This window comes from Helianthus annuus, chromosome 4 (assembly GCF_002127325.2).
Source record: "Helianthus annuus cultivar XRQ/B chromosome 4, HanXRQr2.0-SUNRISE, whole genome shotgun sequence".
In the NCBI taxonomy this organism is placed as follows: Eukaryota; Viridiplantae; Streptophyta; class Magnoliopsida; order Asterales; family Asteraceae; genus Helianthus; species Helianthus annuus.
Genome location: NC_035436.2, coordinates 155,383,496 through 155,400,982, shown reverse-complemented (window position 1 = coordinate 155,400,982; position 17,487 = coordinate 155,383,496). Strand labels below are relative to the sequence as shown.

Below are 17,487 nucleotides of genomic sequence, written 5' to 3'. Positions count from 1 at the left end.
TGGGATGCTCGTAGAGGTCCCGAATATACGTGGGAAGTCGAAGCTACAATGAAAGAAAAGTACCCCTATTTATTTGAGTAAATCTCGGGTCGAGATTTATTTTAAGGGGGTGAGGATGTAACACCTCGAATTTTTGTGTCCAATGATGTGTTAACACGTGTCATTTGTTTACACGTGGCATTGATAATAAATAAAGGACTAATTTTGACAAACCTTGAAAGTATATAAATTCGAGGGTTATAAATATCAACAAGGGTAAATATACTGTTAGTAACCCTAAATAACGCTTGTACCTTCAAACGAATAAATCATAAATCGTACGGAAGCGAAACGCGGAAGAAAGTGAGAGATTACGAGCTACAGGGGTTAACTGTGTCAACATGTTTAATTATACCTCTGAGTGACCCTTTAACGTTCCCAAGGCTTCGTAACAGTATTATACGCTCACTAGAATATACTGTATAAATCCCGCGAAGTTCCGCCTTAAAACGAGAGAGTTATACTCAAATTCGTATGAGAAGGGTTAAAAGCGTCAATAATGAAAGTTAAGGCTTTCTGAACAATTAATAAACTAAACAGGGACTTAACAACGCGGGTAAATAACACGAGGTCCTTAGTTGTAATTAACCGAGGGCCAAACCGCAAAGTTACCCCTTCGAACCCGAAAGGTCAGGTAAATCATTACGAAAGATTTCGTTATTAATTACCAGGATTTCGTAATCATTTCAAAAGATTTAAAGTTTCTGGAAATCTGGCCTCTCGCGACCCGCGTTAAGTAATAGCCTAAGTGTAGGCGGGTCGCGAGCCTCCTAAAATACGCGCCTGATATTTGAATATCAGGCGACCCGCGTTAAACAAGCATGGAACTCCCATGCGGGTCGCGTGGGACGCCCAGATGCAGAAAGTTGTAACTACTTGCCTTTTGGAGCCTTTGAACGATCAAAACCTCAATCAATGAGGCATGGGCACCCTACACTTGACCCATATCACTTAGGGACACCTGCCCATGATCCATGATCAAATGTAGACTGAGTTGTGATGATCTTGGGTGCTTTCTTTGGTTATAAATAGCACATTATGCTCATAACATTCACACAACACAAAACACACTCATCTGATCATTCTAAGAGCTCCCAAGCATCCATTTCTTCTCTCTAAGCAAGATACCACTTCTGTAAGTCGTTCACAACCATTTTGGTCATACATTTCCATAATTTTAGCCTATAAACACAACCGTCGTAACTAACGGTTGTCATTACAATAACTTGCAAATGGTTCAGTCTTATGACGGATCAAAAGTAGTTTTGAGTAGGTAATTATGTGGGTAATAAACCTCTAAAAAGGTTCCCCCTGATCACCACTCTAACTATGTCAAATATCGAGTCAAACGTGCGGTTAAAAAGTCAACAGAAAGCTATTTTAGCGATTTATGCATAATCTGTAATGTACATACTAAGGAACCTGTTTTGATAAAACATGATAATAAGTATATAAACTTGTTTGCGCTCGTTTGAATCGACCATTTGCTATATTGAACCGGTTCGGAGCCGAATGTCGCAAAAGTTTGACTTTTGCTTTGACTTCAGTTCTGACCCGTTTTAGTGAGGTATAGATATGCCTTAGGACCCTCTTAGGACCAGGTCACATGTCGGTATAAACCTCTATGATCGGTTCATGAGATATCCGAGTCTTTTGCGCGTTTCCGATAATCGCCTAAAAGTTGACCGTAACGCCATTTTGAAAATAAAACGAGTATTTCGGACACGTGAACGGACCAGAACCTTGCTTATTAAATTATAAGCATGTCCTTAAAGTTTCACGTCAATCCGAGGTCTAGAATGAGAGTTATGCTAAATGGCGCATTTAAAGTAAACTTTAGTAATTAACGGCGCAATTAGCATAACACCTATCTAAACCAAGATTTCGTCACCAAAACTTTTACCCACTGTATTAAAATAATATTTTGGGAATTTTAAAGATTTTTAATAATTTTTACCTTGCTCATAACCTGCGGTTATGGCTACGGTTCGGTAAATACCGAATATGCCCTTTTCGGCCAAAACAAGAGTTCTACAAGGTCTTTTGACCCGATTCCAGTTGCTACTGATTTTAAATAATAAATAAAGTATTTTAAGCTTTATAAGCTGTTCAGGAAACTCAGATTTCCTGTAGAACTCGAAAAGCTCTTTAAAAGTCTTTAAAATGACCGAAAAGCCCCTACGGGGCATAATATTAACTTAAACTCGTTACGGGCATCACGGAAGGTACCCTACTGATACCACAACCTCTTTAAGGCATATTGATTTAGGAAATAAGCGTACGACTCTCATGGTTAACCGTTTCGCCTTTTGCGCGCACGGTTCGGCTTATGAAACTAGTTTTCATAAATTAGCCGATACGGGTCAAATTATATTATTTGAACCCCAAAATCCAGAGTGTGAACCATAAACCCATATAGAACAAGTCTCTGAACTTGTTGGGTCAGAATCACACTCCATTCACGGTTTTCGCCTTTTCGCGCGATTAAACCATATCTATATATATATCGGAACCAACCGGTCTAGGCTACGGCCATTATAACGACTCGTTAGGATTCTAAGAGGTTAATTAAAACCTTCGTTCCAGATTAGGAGCCCCAGTAAAAGCTATCGGTGATTTAATCCAAATTAAGGAAATATACTTGCAAAGGTAAATACTTTAACTTATTTCCCCTATATGGGCTTGGGTTACGGTATATTAATACCGCTTGATTGAGCATTATATTCTTCCATCGCTTAGGTGGTTAATTAAATAATATGATTGGCTCATTTAAACAGTTTTGTTTCTTAAAAGCCTTTGGGGGGTTTAATGACCGTTGTCCCGGATATCCTTGGCATCATTTTACGAAATGGCCACGACCATCGACATCCCGGTGTAGGCGTACACCCGGTATATATTGTCGACATTAAATTAAAAGACGTAGCCGTTGGTTTTTATACTACGGTTTTACGCAATGTGGTGTGTCTATAAATCTTTAACCCGGCACGACCCGGGCTACTGAACGCATAAAAGAACATGTAAAACGTTCACAAGATTTTATTATAATTTTCCCAAGTTATAAAAGAGTTTGTGCCTTGTGCATTCAAATCAATTTTAATAAACATTTTCAAATGTGTCAGTTGAATGTATTTACCAGTGTAAACTGACGTATTTTCCCCAAAAAGATTAAGTGCAGGTACTATACGGAATGGGCTGGTATAGGCGTCCTAAGCATCATACATAGTCTCGCAAACTCGATGCTGCATCTGAATGAACAATATTTATTACTTTTTGATCCGCTGTGGATATATTCAACTTCTGTAATACATTTGATATTACAACCAGAGGTTGAAGTTTATATATTTATCTTAAGCTTCCGCTGTGCATTATATAATTGTGTGGTTTGACTATATTGTTGCCAACATCGTCACGGTAATCCCCCACCGGGCCCACTGGTGAGACACGTGGAAATCGGGGTGTGACAGTTACACTACCATCCATCATGTTAGGATCTGAGTTTTAACTTATGTGGTTTAGGTGAACTAATTATTGATGAATGATGGTATAAAATGAAGTTGTAGTAGAATTATATGAACACACAAATTTGAAAAGATATCAAACTTGTATTAATTATTGTAATCAAAAGATTACAAGAAGTATTTTACACTCCCCCTCGGCTTGATCAGTCACTTATGTTCGTACAAAAGGAATGTATGTGATAAAATAGACCTCTAACAGGTGAGATATATTTATACTAAGTACAAACATCTATTTGCAATCAACACTGACATCACCCTGATATCAACATCTAACATTTCTAATAGAAAAGATTCCATAGATGTTAGAAACATCTGATGGAATTAACAACTTATTAAATATACTAAACATCAGTTTTGACTAACACTGTTACATTGATAAAGTTTATTCTTTAAACCGCCGTTGACTAGTTCCAAACATATGTTTAGGCCTAACCGATGTTTGGTCTCCATCATCAGTGTTTTGTCTTCAACATGGATTTTGCCTTTGAACAGATGTTTCTTTTTCTCCTGCAGTGTTTTCCAGTCTTCAACAGAGTTTTTTAATCCTCAAACATATGTTTTGTTAGTGTTCAAGATTCACTATCTTTGGGGAGAACTGTAGATCATTTCTTGTTTATTTCCTAATCAGAATAGTATAGTTTGCCTTTGATATCAATCTTTATTCCTTCCGAAGTATCATTCAGAGCGTTACTTCACACTAAGATTTATGGATACCATAGAACAATAACAAACTCAAAAAACTCGGAATTAGCAGTTAACATCTTCAGTTCTTTGGAATACCTACGCTATTCTTCAAACCACACAAAAAACGCAGCAAATTAGTCCATTTTCCATAGATCTAGACCAAATTCACTCAATTTTTTAGCGTAAATCATATCTAAACCGAAATAGAACCAAAACTTAATCAAAATCCATCTCCAATCTGCTGAAAAACATATGAAAAACACTGAAAATGCAGAAATACCTCCTCGAAAACTAAGTTCTCTTGAGTCTAATCCTTAAACGAATGCCTATAGTAGTACGAACACTCTCTATACAGAGCTTACTCTGATACCACTTGTAAGGTCACCTAACTCTCTAATATACGGACCGAATAACGAAATTGATACTTCATGATGTACGAAATCCATCATGAAGTTTTTACGCACTGTAGATATGATGCTAGAAAAAGTAGGAACGGAGAATTCACCAAAATGTCACTTGTATTAAACAAAACACAACAAACATAAAGTTTGATGGATTACAAATGACCAAAAAACTTACAAATAACATAAACAAAGCCATATATAAGGCTAACCTAGATAATCCACCTAGAACAAACAAAAGTTTTGAATTATCAAACCTATAATACGGACTAAACAAGATTCGAGGTACAAACCACCGAACTCCTAATACTACGGACTGATCAACTATCTCGGAACAATATGGTTCGACTTGTATTTATCCATTGCCATCTCAACCTCATTTGGGTTCGGATTTGGGTTGTTCGGATTGTATGGATTCATTGTAAAGAGTGGAAGAATGTTTTATAAAAAAGTAGAAGATTTCATAAAAAGTTGAGAGAGAGATCGGGTTGAAGTGGGTAAAAAATGAGGTAAAAAGGTTGTATTTATATAAAAAGTTTATAGATTTTAGGGTTTTTTTGAATTATAGCCGTTTGTTTTTAATTAAGGCATTTAAATTATTTTTTGTTATTTTTTTTGCAACGGTCACATGCTTGAAAGGAGGGATATTTTGTCTTTTTCTGGTCCGGCACAAACGTCTCCAAGGAGACGGAGAGGACGACGACCCAAGGGGGGGAAACGGTGTTGGGGGCGGCGCCGGTCCAAGGCCGACCTCCATACCGTGTAGCCTAAGAGTATTCACATCCCACACTCTATACTACTCTTTAACACAAAGGAAAGTATAGCTTTTCATTTAATTAGAGCATTTACATTGGAATCTCTATCTTTCGTCTATATAATTTAAACTAAATATACATTTTCCTTTAAACTTTGTTTATTTTTTAAACCTCTCACTATCTATAAATATAAATGACAGTATAATTCAAACTAAAATATACATTTTCTATAATTTAAACTAAAATATACATTTTCCTTTAAACTTTGTTTATCTTTTAAACCTCTCACTATCTATAAATATAAATGACAGAATGTGAGATGCTTTTAAAATATAAACAAAATTTAGAGAAAATTGTGTTTTTAAGTTTAATTAGATAGATGTTTAATTATATAGATAAAGAAGAAGAAAGGGATGCGAGCGTTTTAAGATACAACTCAACCATGTGACATCAAGATAAAAATACAACCAGATGATAAGCAGGCAGATCATGTACAACAATTCTACAATCTAAGAACTACATAAAGCAGAAGTCAAAGTCATAGTCAAAGTCAATCCACATGAATCCTTGACACAACAACAGAACCTATAAATAAACTTAAAATTCAATACTCAGAAGAGTTGTTAAAGCTAAAAAGAACAGTCCATGATAATTGGGGGGCTCATTCTTTGGTGGTTTTGTTGATGAGTGACTTGTGAATGTGAGGAATGACACCACCTCCAGCAATGGTACCTTTGATGAGAGTATCGAGTTCTTCGTCACCACGAATGGCAAGTTGCAAGTGTCGTGGGGTGATCCTCTTCACTTTCAGATCCTTGCTGGCATTTCCTGCCAACTCAAGCACCTCTGCAGTAAGGTACTCCAGAATTGCGGCTGAGTAGACTGCAGCTGTGGCACCGACCCGCCCATGGGCTGAGGTTCTTGTTTTGAGGTGGCGGTGGATTCTTCCCACTGGAAACTGAGCTCATAAATAAAAGAAAAAACTAGCATCAGTGGTCCATGCACACATCCAAGTCAGTGGTTATAGAGCATGATATGGGCGATTGACCCGTTAATAGACAAGCAGACCGTTTTATAGTTGTATTTTTAATCTCAAATGGGTAAAGGAAGCTAGAATGGAAACAAGTAAAACGGTTCAAACAGGTTGAGTCATCCAGAATGTACTAAAAGGTCATAAAACCTGTTTACGTCTGCAGTTTCTATAGCAAAATAATGTTTTATGATGCAATAATCTTATTCTTTGTAACATATTACAGTTACTGGACCCGACCCAAACCCATTTTGAACCTGACAACAAAATCACCCGTTTTGCCACCTCTACATACTTAACAGATACCAGCTCTCGACCGAAAGGGATCAATAAATAAAATCAGATTGGAATGACATACAAAGATTTACAAAGGTCAGGTAACAAAAATATGCATCTCAATTGGGGTTTCTAGTTAAGGTCTTTTTTTCTCCAGTTGTTTTTCAAGTTATCAACACATTTTAAGTTCTAACCAAGTGTAGTACATTAAATGTAACTCTTGTTGTTTCCATTATAAATATTTTCCTTGTTTTCATATTTCATATGTTAAGTTTGTGTACTTTACAAAGAATAGCACACCTGGTGTCGGTGAAGTGCTATGTTTCAGGATTAAGTAACGATAATGTCATGAGTGTGATAATCAGTTTCTTTCCCCACGTTTGATGTATTGGAACCATAGTTACCTAATTCGCGGTTCGCTCCGGTACGGGTACTTGGTTCGGGTACGCGATTCGCTAGAGGTGACGTTTTCGGTACGGAGGGGGGTAGGCTCATTTTGGTACGAACCGGTACAGTGTACCATGGAGTCCGGTTCGGTGTACAGAAATTACCAAATTCCAAATTTCACATTACCAAACATAATGTAAATTAGTGAAGATAGACAGGGTTAAATGTTTAAATACACAAACTACTTTTATTCTTTTTATGTAAAAAACAATGAAGATAGAGGGGGTTAAATGTCTAAATACACAAACTACTTTTAGACTTTTTAGGTAAAAAACTACAAGTTTTAGAGTTTAAATGTAAACTAGTAAAACTAGAGGGGTTAAATGTTGAAATAACTAAACTTATTTAAACCCTAAAAAGCCCTAAAACACATACGCAGCGCTGTCTTCTTCTTCATGGTTCTGTCTTCTTCTTCCCTTTCTTCCTGGTTTCCGGCTGAAAACACCGGCCATCGGAATTCGTCATATGGAACGCCGAACCTTATCATTCTGGAACACCGAACCTTATCACTCTGGAACGCCGTACCTGAGCAAATCGGATCGCCGGACCTAATCAATTTGGATCGCCGTACCAGGGCGTTCCGGATCGGTAGCGAATTGCGATTGGGTACACCACGATCCAATACGTGGATCGTGGGTACCCTAGCGATTTAGGTAACTATGATTGGAACATTACCCATCTTACAGAGAAAAATATTTTTTTGTAAAAACCAACTGAAGTCAAATGCATATCAATATACAAAGGTTTATATTACAAATATAAGTTACGCTAGAACAGCATAGGCTTTTAACTAATGATGAAATGGTACACAAAACTTCATGATGCTGGCATGGCATCATTTAGTAACAACCCAGCACCAGCGTCATAATTTCTCGCATCCATATGCATATTTTGTTCATCTAAGTATACATAAACATTAAACACTAAACCTCGTTTAGCACAACACATCAACCTGACTCAAGCATGAAGTGAAAGCCGAATGAATGGAACACATGAACCACAGATTCACAAACATCACATATCAACAAAATTATCTTAAGTGACTCCTCATTCCTCAACAGTCAACACCTTTATTCATTCGATCGTTTAAGACACAAGTCATAACCACTTTCCAAATAATTCCTAACCGACTTAGAACCTTTGACTTCTGAGTATCAAATAAGTACAGCAAATAACTCCAAAGTGAACAATAACCACTACAACCAGATAGTAAAACTACATAGTCAATGATAAGTTGAAATTAACAAGTTGTTGACCAAAAACTTATTGTGAAATCCAGCACTTTACATCTAAAGCCCCAATTTCCCGTCTATATTAATGTATCGTCGTGTTTATGAATTAGCTTAATGTCGCGGTAATTAAGAAACTTGGACTGGTTTGTTTTGTGAATCAAATGGCTTCATTATATAACTCAAGGGACTAGAATTGTATTTAAGGTGGCAAAACAACTTGAGCCTTGAAACACTCAAGCCCTTAGACTATATCACCAATAAAAGTTTTCATGACACTTTAATCTTCACATTGTGAAAATACGACTCCTCCATGTTCATTCCATATGCAACCAAATCTCAAAGTTGTTTAGACACCTTATTTACAATTCTAGTCCCTTGAGTTATATAACGAAGCCATTTGATTCACAAAACAAACTCATCCAAGTTTCCTAATTACCGCGACATTAAGCTAATTCATAAACACCACGATACATTATTCATCAGAACAAATCATCTTGTAAGCAAACTGACTGTGTAAGCTAGCACTTTATACATATACCTGTAGCCCTGCGCGTGCAGACCGAGAAATCGGCCTCTTCTTATCCTTATCCTTGTTCGCTGCCGCTGCAGCAGCCGCAGTTGTCTTTCCAGCCAATAAACCCTTCCCACCCTTTCCCGCCATTTATGCAACTACTGAACACACTTCAAATAAACAGAACCATCATTTAAAAAAAAAAAAACTATATAAAAATCACTATGTAAAATCTAAACAAATAACATGAAAAAATTCATCTTCTAACAATTAGTGTCATGTTAGATCAAATATTTAATCAGAAGAGCCAACAGATCTATATATACGAACAGATCTAACTAGGTTTACAAGTATCTAAACAATTCATAACTCTAAGTACCCTAAAGCAAACAATTAAATAACTAATGTATGATTATTTAAAAGAACTAGTAAAATTCAAGTCTAAATCACATAAAATTAAAACAATTAAGGGAAAAAAAACCCTAGACATCATAAAATTAAAACAAATTGAAGCGTTTTTTGTGATGAATTGCCAAATTAAAACAAAATTAACATCAAAGGTGACGATAATTATTCAAATTATACCTTCAATTTAGAAAAAAAAAATGTAAAAGTTTTATTCGTACCTGAGAAGACTGAAAGACTTGAAGGTAGAGACGAGTAGGAAGGAAGAAGATAACGCTCTTCTTTTATGTGTACCAACTTATTTTATTTTCCAGAGCTGGAATGTTGAAATGTAGATAAGATGTACAAGTTTTGATGCGTGCGTACAAGTTAGTGTAATGGTTAAGTTTGTTGGCTTTTTGGTGGTTGGGTGCTTGGGTATCAAACACGCGATTTAGCGGCTATTTAATCTTTAGCGGTGTGGGAAATTGGATTTTTAAAGTTGACCCTTCCTCTCTTGTTCTGATCAGAATTTAGCCCTTTTAGTTTCATTGCCTTGTTTGATTTAGAAAATTTTATTAACGACCAACAAAAGAAATTTTATTAGATATCTAGCCAGCGGCTAGCACCAAACTTACACCCACCAAAGCAAATAGATCAGTAAAGAACAAGCAGTCTAAAACACACTGAAACAACGCCATTGTTCCCAGCTTCAGTGGCGAAACTTGAGATTTCCGACCGGGGGGTCGAAAATGTATATACCCAAAAGTTTCTATAAGACCGGGGGGTCAAAAACGTATATACCCAAAAATTTCTATACGAAAACTACATACTCTCCACTACCGAGCGAAAAATTCGGGGGGTTGGCCGCCCCCTCCCGCCCTATAGAAGCTGCGCCTCTGCCCCGTTTAACTCTGCCGCCATTGCTCGATGCTTGACCCAAAGGAAACTTTTTGCCTTAATTTCTTCCGGTATGTTTGTTACCGTCTTTCTCCTCCCGAAAAAACTAGTTCGTTTCGCAAGTTCCAAAAACTCCAAATTGTAACCAAACAAACTGCATGAAAAAAAAATATGTAATCAAACATTCTGTAAATAATCATGGATATGCAATTGTAAAAAAAAAAAAAAAACTGAATATTTAATCAAAAAAAAAATATGTAATCAAACATTCTGTAAATAATCCATTCTTGCATGAATATGCAATTGAAAAAAGAATAAATAACACAAACATATGAATTCATTTATTAAAAAAAATAATACTTCTTTGTCTTGTGTGAATATAATTATCCCTTATCAAGGGCCTGCTGAACGACATGCACGTACAGAGAAATGGAAAATAACATTATTTTGATATAAGAGAGAAGGAGAAGATAATAATGCAATTTAAGAAAACTACCAAAATTAAAAGTGTAACTGAAATTCATGATTAAAATAAAGATTTAAAACTAATTTATTGTATAATTACAATTCTAAAAAGAAAATCAATGGTCCTGATTAGTTCACACAGTTCATTATGAAGATTTTGTTCACAAATAAACCTAATCCTATATATATATATATATATATATATATATATATAGAGAGAGAGAGAGAGAGAGAGAGGAAGTGTAGGATACAAATCCCCTTATCCTACATTACGTACGTTATAATAATAGTCGTACACGTGTCCCTGATTCATTTTTCTTTCATAAGGTTAAATCAGACAATTCATTCAATCATCTGAGGGAAATTAGTTTATTCATTCAATCAGCGAGAAGTTCGTTACACCACTATCCCGGTAATTATGATTCGTATCGGTTTCAAATTTTCATAATTCTCAAAATAATACACCGCAGTTCCGTTTTTCTGCGTTAGGGTTTGAATCGATTGTTGTTTTAAATGGATCCACATAGCAGTACCGGACGAAATACAGATGTTGAGTTTGAAGACGCTCGATCGGTCGGTGATCAGGTTTAATTATCTGCTTATCAGAGAGTTACGATTGATGAAGTTATAAATCCTAATTCTGCAAATGCAAATGCAAATACAAGTGGTGTAAATGAGCGTTCGAATGGTAAGTTTTTTTAATTCAGATGTTTAAATTGTTGGCAGATGTTTTTGTGTAATCGTTTTAATGATTTTGTATGATTATAACTGATTGGAAGGTTTTAAATGTTTATTAGAGGATAATTGATATGAAAGCAAAGTGTTTAAGTTCGCATGTTATGAGTCTGACAATTCGCATGTAATGTTAATTTTAAATGCTGATTTCGCATGTTATGATATAAATAATTCGCATGTGTAAAACATATTATCAAAATGGTGAATTTCGCATGTTATGAGTCCAACAACTTGCACGTTCTTATGATGGAATTTTGGAGTTTTCAATATATCGCATGTTATGAGTTCGATAAATCGCATGTGTTGTCTCTTTTTTATTTGATTATGTAGATGAAAGGCTTTATATTCCGGAGGTTGAAGCATCAGCTACACCTGTGGTTGGAATGCAATTTGCTTCTCTCAAACAAGCATACGTGTTTTACCAAACATATGCTAAGTTAGCTGGTTTTTCTACTCGCAAAGGTGGTGAAGTACACAGTGGTGGTATAACCAAAACTAAGCGTTTTGTTCATTTTAAAGAGGGACATAAGCCATTGTTTATTGACAATGCTTATTCGAAGTCAAAAAAGCCATTCAAATCGAGGAACAGAGGGACCATTAGAACTGGGTTCAAAGCTCAACTTATGATTTGTTCGGTGGATGGTAGATCATATACAGTCAAGAAATTTGTTGATAGCCATAATCACAAGTTTGTATGTCTACACGATATTCATATGCTGCCAGCCTACAAGCAATTGTCAGAAGTCCAGGAGGAAATGATATGGGAACTAGGCACTCTAAACCTTGGCCCTGTCAAAGCTTTTCATATAATGAGGAAACGATACGGTGGTTTCGAGAATGTTGGCGCCACGGTCGATGATTGCAAAAACTTTAGAACTCGAATTAATAGCTATATAGGAGAATATGACGCTGACATGGTGATCAATAGGCTAACTGACAAAAAATAATATTTAGTTGATTTTTCGTTTAAATATCCTGTTGATGAGGACAAACGGTTAACTGGTTTGTTCTGGGCCGATGGGTTATGCAAGCGTAACTTTATGGAGTTCGAGGATGTGATATCGTTTGATGTTACTTTCAAAACAAACAAGTAAGTGTTACATTAATGTTTTTTAATATTTTCGCATGTTATATGATTTTCTAAACTGGGAATATCACATGTTAATAAACATGAAAGTTAGGTATTGAATATATTGCATGTTATACTGTATATCAAGTACAGAGAAAGCAGGAGGAGAGTTAATTGAGGAGAAAGATTTTACAGAAAAAGATGTAAAGAATGTTGTTGCTGAATACAGAATGATAACTTTGATCAAACAGTCAGTTAGAGAGGCTATTATTTCATTGCTTGAACAAGAAAAAACGTCAAAGAAATTGTGGGAAGCATTGGAGAGAAAGTGTGTTCGGAGTAACGAGATTGTAAAGAATAAGAATAAATTGTTGCGTAAAGAGTTTGAAGTGTTCAATTGCATGAAAAATGAATCTGTTTGTAAGATGTTAGAAAGATTTGGACATCTGGAAATGGAGTTGGTGAGATATAACATAGATTATTCTGAAGAATTGATGGTGGATAAATTGTTTGATGCATTGCCAAATGATCAAGATTGGCAATATTTTGCTCTTATGCTGAAGAATACAATCAAGCCAGATGATCTAAAGGTTGACTTGCTGATTGAGAGGCTTGAAAGCCATGAATTGGAGTTAAAAAGATCTAAAGTCAACAGTCCAGCGTATCAGCAGAATGTAGAGATTTATTACAGAGGAAATGTACCAAATGCTGGTTCTCCAAAAACAGCATTTTCTGCTGAAAGTTCGAAATCAGTCAACAATGAAAGCCTTCACAGTGGTTTTCACAGTGGTTCTTCTTCAAACATTTCAGATCAAACTGCTTCAAAGAATGTATTTCAGTGTAATATCGCAATCGATTTAAAGAATGGGCAGAACTTCAGTGAAGAATCAGCAAAACAACAAATGGTTTTCTTAGCGTCTGTACTGGAATCGTATGAAGGCCTCGTCGCAGGGAAGATTGGAAATACCAATTTGACAAAAGAAGAGTATGATCAAATAGACCCCGAAGAAATGGAACTGATGGATATCAGATGGTGCATGGCCAGTGCAGTTCGTCGAGCACAACGGTTCATGGAAATTACGGGGAGGAAGTCAATTGGAGGGCCATCTACCAAACTGGGTTTTGATAAATCCAAAGTGACATGTTTTAAATGTAAACAAAAAGGTCACTTCAAGCGCGAGTGCAGAAATTCGTATGTTGCTGAAGATTCTGAAAATCCGTTCAACGAAGACTATTACAAGAAAGCGATTTATCATCAAAATAAGTCTGAACCACCAAGGTTGAAGCAGCAGGAAGAAAAATCAAGGGCTCTTGCAGTCATTTATGATGATGAAGGCTATGATTGGAGCAAAGAAGTTCTTCCAGAACAAGATGCTGTAGGTTATGCATTTGTTGCAAGAGAAGAGCATGATGCCTGGTGGAGAAGAGACAGTGCAAGATGGGAGATTGGCAAGTTGTATGAACCATTTCAAGAAGCATAGAGAGCCAACAGATGGAATGAAGAGTTGGAGTGTTACTTGGATCCACAGGGTAATCCAGTGGTCGATCCGTCAAAAGTTGATTTTGATGCAGTAACTAATGTGTTTCCAAGTGAGCGTGTTTTCAACACAAAAAGGCTTTCTGATAGCAGCTATCTGCCAGAGTTGATGACTAAGTTGAGAGAAGTCTTTGAAATGAGTCTACCAAAGGTGGTAGAGATGAAGAAGAGAAAAGAAGAAGAGCTAAAGAAGATGATTGAAGAGGTAAAGACTGTTGCAAAGCTTGCTGGTGAAGAGAATCAAAAAGCTGAGGAAGAACAAAAGCCGAAAGAGATGGAAGAAAAAGTTGAGAAGATACAGGAGACAAAGGCAGCTGATCATGCCGAGGTGTCAATTACTGAGGTAACAGAATCTTCTAAACTACCAGATGTTGATTTAGTTGTAGAAAAGGAAAACAAGTGCAGGAATTGCATTGAAAAGTGCAAAGCCTGTATTGAAAAAGAAGAAATAATCAAAACAAAAGATAATGAAATGAACAAACTTGAAAATACATTAAAACTGAAATGCAAAGAAAGGATTGACACAGAACAAAGCTTAAAATTAAAAGTTGAGAAATTAACACAAAAATGTCATGATTTTGAAAAAGAAAATAAGGTTTTGAAAGAAAAATGTGATACAAAATGTGTTGATTGTATTGAGAAAGAATCTAAGTTTCTAGAGTTACAAAAACAGTATGATTCTTTAAAATGGTCAAGTCAGAAAGTACAAGAAGCTTATGATACTTTGAAGAGCCAAGTCAAAAGTTTTGATCAGAGATTGTCTGAAACTTTAACAACCAAAGAAATGTATGAAAGACAGTTTAAAGAAAAACAAATTGAATTAAACAAGTGTGTTGATGAAATTGCTAATCTTAAACAAGTCTTGGCTGAAAAAGAAAAGATTGTTACAAAACTTCAAAGTTAACATAACTCTTCGTACATTCTCGAACGTATTTTCAATATCACACCAGATGACAAAGATACTAATAATTGTAAAAAGGGTATTGCTTCAGAGTTTCATCAGGTACCACCACCATTGAGGGATAATTATACTTTTTATGATGAGGAAAAGGTGGCAAAGGGTTTGAACATAGCTGACCAATTACCTGACAGTATCGATGTGACTTACACCAAATCTGATGATGCTGATGATTCAGAGGTGGTATGTAAGGTGGGTGATAGTGTTTTGAAAGGAAAGTCTGAATCACAGGATGAAGATGAAGGAAATCTTTATGATGGATATCTGAAAGACATGAAATCTAAGAAGAATTTGAATGATGATTCAAAAGGATTGGTTTATACCATGATTGGATCGGACAAATTATTCTTGGATGTGGTTTTCCCGATTCAGAATGTGATTTCAGAAAAAATTGACAAAGTTTTCAAGATGGTTGAAATTGAGAAGTCTGAAATGTCGAAGTTTGCTGGTAAAGGTTTCAAAGGGTATTATAACAAACCTGGTTCTAAGAAGAAAAACATGAAGTCTGGTTTGGGATATAAGAAGAAACATAATCGAAACAGAACTGAAAGGTCCAATTTTCAGACAAAAATGAATTTTGTTCAAGGAAAAAGTTTCACCGAAGAAGAAAAATTCAAAATTGGAAAACAATCTAATACAGAGTTTGAGACTAAGAAAAAGAAACAACAACAACCAAAAGATGTGTCAAAGAAAGTGTGTTTTAAATGTGATCAAATTGGCCATGTTGCACGAAAGTGTCCAACTCCAAAGTCTGTTGATGTTAAGACACAGAAATCTGAAAGTGTGAAACCGAGGTCAACCAGATTTGATTCGAGACAAACTTGGCAGTATACAACAAACAAGTTTGCCTCAAATCAAACTTGGAAATCAAATCCGAACAGGTTTAATTCTAGACAGACCTGGAATTCTCACACATCCAGAATGAGACCGTCATGGAGTCGGAAAACATCGGTTGGTGTGGCAAAACCTCAAAAGATTTGGAAACCTAAAAATGTTGTTCAAACTCAACAGGTTCAGAAAGAAACAAATTTTTACAAAAGAGGTCATTCAGAAGGTTAAGTGTGGTCTGTTAAGAAAAGTGTTGATTTGATGACAGTTGAGAAACAGAAACAGAGTTGGAAACCAAAAGTTGACACAATAAGTTCAATTTCTGCGGTGAAAACATCTGAGAATTCAGATGTGGTTGCCTATGATGCAAATTTTCCTCCGCTTAAGGCTGAAAATTTTAAAATTCAAATTGCAAGAGTCAAGGTTACACCTAAGGCTGATCAAGCCTAGGTGGATACCATGTTTGATTAAGTAGTTGGAATTGCCGGAGCTTCCTTTATCGCGAAGCATGAATCGGCATCTATCTTTATTGATTGAAAGTTTTATACAAAATTGTTTGAGTATTTGATAAAATTTGAATGTGCAGGTGCTAGATGAAGATGAAGATTGTGAGAATGTTGCACAGGAAGAGGTTGAAGATCTCTGGTTTTGGTCAGACAGGGAGTTTGTTGGTTGTTTTGTATAAGTTTGTGTTGTGTTTGATGATTGCTGTTTGTTTGTTTGGATTGATGTTTGTGATGTTTGATGTTAGTTTACATTGAATAAGTGGTGATGGACTATGCCGAAACCCTCACGGCGGAACAAAGATGATTACTCACAAGTTGAAGAACGGTTTTCTAACAGTCAAAATCAATGGGTTGTAAATCATGGGGGTACGTTATATTTTCTGCAAAACAGAGCATGAGATGCAGAAAATGGATGGTGAGACAAAGCTATCAGTATCGGTTTGTCAAATTTCTTTAATGGTTTTGCATTTTAGGGGGAGAAATTGTGTTAGAAAATACAAAAACATTAGAAAATTTGAAAAAGCCAAAAACATGATAAAATCAAAAATTTGAGTTTTGCATAAAACGAGGAAATGATAGTACATCAGTAGACAGTTACAGTATGCTAAAGAAATGTAATGATTAAATAGCATTAAGCAGTCTCACAAATGATATGTCGATAGGTTTTTATACATTTAGTAAGCTTTTTCGGGATATAAACCTAAATTCAAACTTACTTATTTCGTGGGGAACACTACTTGGATATATAGGTAACCCCTGAAATCTCGTTTGAAAGGTCTCGTATTCTGATATACTAGGTGGTTATACTCTATGATGTCTGGGGTATTATTCCGGGACTTCTGCTGAACGGTAGTTCTGACCTAGTCCTTGGCTAATACTTTATCCAAAATGCTCGAAACATAGCATTATAGCCCTCAGCTGATTAGACAATAAAATTGATAATCAGTTGTTGTAGCTGAAAAGATTCTCTAAAGGGAACACACTGCAAAGTCGAAGCTGATATCTCTCTGCTGAACGGAAGTTCTGACCTGAGATCCCTCAGTTCTCGCATACCCTAATTTATGTACAGACATCATTGTAGTATTCTTACCTGTAAGACTGAATATTGGGATTCTGGATACGGGAGTATATTCAAGAGGTGGGACACATGAATGAGTTTAAGTCTTAAAACATCTAAATCGTATCCTGAATCAGTTGAAATTTGTATGAAAA

At 35.9% G+C, this 17,487-nt stretch overlaps 1 protein-coding gene across 2 annotated transcripts; it reads right to left on the bottom strand.

Annotated features, from left to right (window-relative positions):
- Positions 1–5,824: 5,824 nt before the first annotated feature.
- On the bottom strand, positions 5,825–9,675 carry LOC110877074 (histone H2A variant 1). 2 transcript variants are annotated; one of them, XM_022125231.2, is made up of 3 exons: positions 9,520–9,675; positions 8,921–9,063; positions 5,825–6,355 (listed from the first exon to the last, which is right to left on the bottom strand). In XM_022125231.2, the coding sequence occupies exons 2-3, from the start codon at positions 9,041–9,043 to the stop codon at positions 6,059–6,061; spliced, it is 420 nt and encodes a 139-aa protein (XP_021980923.1). In that variant the 5' UTR covers positions 9,044–9,063; positions 9,520–9,675; the 3' UTR covers positions 5,825–6,058. The 2 variants fall into 2 exon arrangements, with proteins under 2 accessions (XP_021980923.1, XP_021980924.1); XM_022125232.2 differs by having other exon boundaries at positions 8,921–9,054; positions 9,520–9,665.
- Between the last annotated feature and the right edge of the window lie 7,812 nt (positions 9,676–17,487).